Source organism: Pyrus communis, chromosome 16, assembly GCF_041283825.1.
Source record: "Pyrus communis isolate YQ-2024b chromosome 16, ASM4128382v1, whole genome shotgun sequence".
Taxonomy (NCBI): domain Eukaryota; kingdom Viridiplantae; phylum Streptophyta; class Magnoliopsida; order Rosales; family Rosaceae; genus Pyrus; species Pyrus communis.
The window spans coordinates 7519886-7525407 of NC_142580.1; the positions used below are offsets into that span (position 1 = coordinate 7519886).

The 5522-nt window shown below is 37.4% G+C and overlaps 1 protein-coding gene across 2 annotated transcripts; it reads left to right on the top strand.

Annotated features, from left to right (window-relative positions):
- Positions 1–5200, top strand: LOC137731442 (pyruvate dehydrogenase E1 component subunit beta-1, mitochondrial). Of its 2 annotated transcripts, XM_088687233.1 has the most exons (17): positions 1–194; positions 380–552; positions 743–819; positions 920–985; positions 1215–1295; positions 1405–1431; positions 1546–1608; positions 1812–1898; positions 2110–2235; positions 2420–2553; positions 2640–2712; positions 2832–2897; positions 4004–4042; positions 4118–4242; positions 4325–4439; positions 4632–4737; positions 4905–5200. In XM_088687233.1, exons 3-16 carry the CDS (start codon positions 769–771, stop codon positions 4698–4700), a joined length of 1122 nt encoding a protein of 373 aa, XP_088543359.1. In that variant the 5' UTR covers positions 1–194; positions 380–552; positions 743–768; the 3' UTR covers positions 4701–4737; positions 4905–5200. The 2 variants fall into 2 exon arrangements, with proteins under 2 accessions (XP_088543359.1, XP_088543358.1); XM_088687232.1 differs by lacking the exon at positions 1–194 and having other exon boundaries at positions 318–552; positions 735–819.
- Positions 5201–5522: the final 322 nt, after the last annotated feature.

Below are 5522 nucleotides of genomic sequence, written 5' to 3' on the forward strand. Positions count from 1 at the left end.
ACTGTTCATTTTAACGAAAAATTATATTTTTAAATTAAAAAATCAAACCTGATACTATTTACTTTATCTTTTATTTTGTCCTTATCGTTATAACTCAAAATTTTCAAATTCTTTTCATTAGTTTTTTTTTTAATTTTTTAATTTGTGGCTGGTTGGCCCTGTCATAATAATTTTTTTTTTTTACCAAACCTGCGGTACTTGGAGAAATTTTTCCAAGTGCCGGGAACACCATGACACATGGTGTTCCCTCACCCATTAGGATTTGATATCTTGGATATCCTTCAATTTTATATTTCAATAAATAAATAAAACTAAATGCTAATGTGTGAGGGAACACCATGTGTCATGGTGTTGCCGGCACTTGGAAAAATTTCTCCAGTACTTGGCGGAATTTCCGAATAAAAAAAACAAAAATCAGTGAAATAAAAAGTCGAAAATATTGAATACTATGAAGCAATTGAAAGGAAGTTTTGACTGCTGCTGCGCTCCCTCAACGCTCATTTTTTACACATCGCAACTTCGATCCGATCCCCGCTCCAATCCGCCAAACAGGTTCGCCTTCCTCCCAAATCCCTAATATTTATTTCTGTCCGAATTTTGATCTGATTTTTTATTTCCATAATTCCAGTAAATCATTTGTTATTCCTCCTCATCTCTCTCAATGCTTTCACTGAAATGTTCAGTTCTTAAATCTTGTTTTTTCCTGATTTTTTTTTTTTTTTTTTTTTTTTTAGGCGTTCAGTGTACTTTTGTGTGAAAGAATCAAAGATGTTGGGAATTTTAAGGCAAAAAGTGGGAGCTGGAAGCCCGTCAGCTATGGTACACCCTGTACTTCTGCAATTTATGAACTTTAATTATATAAAACACTTGTTTAATTTATTATTATGTGATTTACTGCCTAATCTTCGTGATGGTTCAGATTTTGGGGCAGAGGATCTGCCCTGCCACGTCGGCAATGAGGGGTTTCGCATCTTCGGCGAAAGAGGTAATGTTAGTTCTTGATTTTCACTTGTTCTTATTGTTCATATACTTGAGAAAAACCTGTATTATTAAACTCCCAGTTTTTGGAGGATTGGTTTTCTGCCCATGTTTGCTGCAATCATGCTAAAGTCTCAAGTTTCACTATTTTTTTCCCTAATTATATGTTGCTGTAAAGAAGCTTATATTTTCGTAGGCATTTAATATATTTTTTTAAATGAAAATTATGCACACAGATGACAGTGAGGGATGCTCTAAACTCTGCGCTCGATGAGGAAATGTCCGCGGACCCAAAAGTGTTTTTGATGGGTGAAGAGGTGAGGATGGATGGATAGGGTTTAAGGTTTAGGTTGTATTTTTTGTGATTTGAGAAACCAACAGAATTTATTTTTGATAACCTTGATGGTTGCTCTTTCTGTTATGCAGGTTGGGGAATATCAAGGTGCTTACAAGGTTAGAATTGTTTACTGAAGAAATGCATTTATTTATTTGTTGTGTTATCTTCATAAGAACTCATGTGTGCATACATGTGTCTAACAGTTTCCTTTTGTCCTCCATTGCATGTAGATAACCAAAGGACTTCTGGACAAGTATGGCCCTGACAGGGTTCGTGATACCCCAATCACCGAGGTTAGTCATATTACTTATAGTGCTGTGCTAATTCTCTTTTATTACTTCTGTGCTTGAGTAAAATCATGAATGTTCTTCCCTTTTATCTACATGGCTTCTAAGGTTGAGGGCCTTGAGGCTTTGTTGGGCTGGTTCGTTTGTGTACATTAGTGTTAGTAGTTGATAGTAGTTGCTAATCTCATTTCTTTTTTTACCTTTTGCAGGCTGGGTTTACAGGGATTGGAGTTGGTGCTGCTTACTATGGTTTGAGACCTGTTATAGAGTTTATGACCTTTAACTTCTCAATGCAGGTTTGAGATTTTTTTTGGTTATAATCTTTGGAAAATTTTTATACTCTAGTTTTAATGTTATAGTCAGTGTTTGATGTCTTGGCACTGAAGATTCTTTGGGATTCTCTGAAAGTTCCATCCAAATGCTAACCAAAGATTCTTATCATCTGTCTAGACCAGTTGGTCGAATTTATTTTTCTTTAAAAGGACTCTGTTCTGGTGTTTATGGCAGGCAATTGACCACATCATCAATTCTGCTGCAAAATCAAATTATATGTCTGCTGGCCAAATAAATGTGCCCATTGTTTTCAGAGGACCAAACGGTGCTGCTGCTGGTGTTGGTGCCCAGCATTCTCAAGTATTGTTCCTCACGCCCTTTCTTTAGAGTCTATTTAATACTTTGTTACATTGCCATCTTTCATATGTTATCTTTTGTTTGTTACTGATCTATCATTTACCCACATCCACAGCGTATTTAGCCTTCATTTCTAAGTGAATAGCGAATGAATTTTGACAATTCTATGATATGCTTGTCGGTCTAGTGTTATGCAGCATGGTATGCAACCTGCCCTGGGTTGAAAGTTTTGACTCCTTATTCGTCTGAAGATGCTCGTGGACTCTTAAAAGCTGCCATCAGGGACCCTGATCCTGTTGTTTTCCTTGAAAATGAGATATTGTAAGTAATCCACCACAAGGATATTGTGATGTTTGTGTTTGTTATCAAGTGAAACGTTAAGGTCTTGATTCAATTTTCTGTTTCAGATATGGTGAGTCATTTCCCATTTCAGCTGAAGTTCTTGATTCGAGTTTTTGCCTCCCAATTGGAAAAGCTAAGGTGATTATCAGCTAATGGAATGCTATCAGAAAATGATTGTTGATTCCACTCAGATTTCCAACCTTTTATGTTCTCTACCATAGATGATTGCCTTCTCATTATTATATAATTAAACGCAGATTGAGAGAGAAGGAAAGGATGTCACTATTACAGCTTTCTCAAAAATGGTTGGCTATTCTCTACAGGTTTGTTTACTATAACTCCCTCTTTGCCAGGATGTTGTATGCAATAGGACGTAATTTGATATTAAGTTAGAGCTGGATTGACATATGCATGCTCATTGGTACTTGATAAAATGACAGAAAATTTGAAATGGAAGTTGCCTGGAAAATTGAACGTAGCTTTGACAATAAAGACCTTTCTGCTGTTGTGAATATGTGATGGGGAACAGACTAGGGGTGGGTGATCAGGGTTTTCGTATAGTGGGCTGATAATGATAGAAATTTGAAGAAATAGGATATTTAGAGAACAAAGCAGGTTAGGGTTGCTGTAATCTTTAGAGAAACAGGGAAGAGGAGAAGAATTTGGAAGAAGATAGAGGAGATAACAAGGTACCAAGATACACTCAAATTTTCATTCAATCCGGACCGATTTATGGGCTACAGCAGGTAGGTTTATTTCTAGGCTTCAATCATAACACTTAATAACTTCTAGAAATATGAAAAGACTCTTCAAAATCCTAGACGACTCTAATAATAGGAAGACTCCTAGAAAATTTTGAAGGCATTGCATTTGCCTAAGACCCAATTAACTAGACACTTGATAATACTTGACCAAACTAATAAACCTTGATTTTGACTCTCAGCAACTACCCACACCTTCAACCTTGATCCAAAAGGCTTTAGCTTTAGAGTTGGCTGAATGATCTTAGGCTTGGGCCTCTGTAGATGATACTTGTTTCCTAACCAAAGCTGTAGCTACTCTATCCATACGCAGTTGTACTGGGTCACTTGATTATTTAAGTTAATTGTGGTTGTTGAAATCTTTGTTTTTGTGTTGTTCAAGTTGCTGGGTTTGTTGCTTAGATTTGTTCATCGTTGCTTAGTCTTTTGACTGCCTATTTCTCATCTCTTTAAAAAAATGGTCATTAATTCATGAATAATGGGGAGCGTCTGTAATCCCTCACTTTCCTTTTATTTTACAGACCAAAAACAAAAGGCCTTAGAGGGATGTTATAAGTGTGTTGTTTCTAGCCACTTTTACAAAATTCTTATTTATAGTCATTGGATTTCGGTCAGAGTGTCTATCCCTCCCTTACAATAATGGATTAATTCTGTTGTTTGGTATTCAGGCTGCTGAGATACTCGCTAAGGAAGGAATCAGTGCTGAGGTAAATTTGTGCAACAGCACAATTTTGATGGTACTTTAGTAATAGAGACGGTATTGACCGTTTGTGTTATTGTAGGTCATAAATTTGCGGTCAATTCGTCCTCTCGACAGGAAAACTATCAATGATTCAGTCAGGAAAACCAACAGACTGGTGACAGTTGAAGAAGGGTTTCCTCAGCATGGTGTTGGTGCTGAAATCTGGTCCGTCCATTTACTATTAAATGTTACCCTGCTGAGCGATTTTTATACACCGTGTATGCTAACACTGTTTACTTCTTAACAGTGCATCTGTTGTTGAGGATAGCTTTGGTTATCTTGATGCACCGGTTGAGAGAATTGCTGGGGCTGATGTTCCCATGCCTTATGCAGCCAATTTGGAGCGACTGGCTGTTCCTCAGGTTAGTTTCCCTTTCAGATTGTTATGGTTTGTATCCATTATAAGTGTATGGCGTATTCATGTAGTTCTCCAATGAAATAGGGTACTGCGTTGTAGTTGGTCAGTAGGTGCAACAGTCATTCAGTTGCTGGTTTCTTCCCATTGACTTGGTTATAGGCTGTGCCACTTACTTCTTGGTTATCTGTTTTTACAGGTCGAAGATATTGTTCGTGCAGCAAAGAGAGCATGCTACAGAGCTTCCTCATTGGCTGCAAGTGCTTAATTTTACTGCTTCAATGCAGAAATTTCTCCAGATCGAGGTTAGTTACAAGTTATTTTATGGTTCATAGAATCATTTGGTGCTACATGTCTACCGCCGTTCTTCACTTTAAGTTTTAGGTTATGCTGGGATTCATAGAATTTTTTGGCTTTTTGAGTTTATGCCAGTTTCTTATGTGTGATTTTTTTTGTTTATGCTTTCTTTCAGGAAGTTTAGAGACTGTACATTATTTCTCTCTTCATCCTCTGTGGGGAGGAACTGCTTGTCAAATAACCAGTAGAAGAGCATCCCGTGCGGGGAAGAACTGCTTGTCAAATAACTTGGGAGAACATTGACAAGGGCGAGAATATTTTTTTGACTGTTTTGTTTATATGTGTGGCTATCCACATTAAACCGATTGTGTTTTGGAAGCCATTTTCTGGCTTTCATGTACTTGAATTTCTGAACCACACCATTTTGTTCCGGCAAACGTCAATGTCCGCTGCTTCAGTGTTTCCCTTCCAGTGGCTTTTGTCCCAGTTGGTGTATTTCAGTTAATTATGCCTGATCGACGTACACTGCAGAGGTTTATGATTTTGGAACCGAAACGAATCATGAATATAAAATGTTAGGAAGGAGAAGGAAATATTTGAATTTTGAAATTAATGGTGCAGTTGGTACGATTTAGTTTTGCCCACCAAGCTTTGTGCCTTCTCTTTGTTTTTGTTGAGCAGATAAAAAATGTTAAGAAACACGATGCCAATGGCTATAGAAGTAGCAGCAACTATGTGCACGGCATTCCCCTTCCCCCTTTTTTAATTGAAGGACGCGCATCTCACCAATATT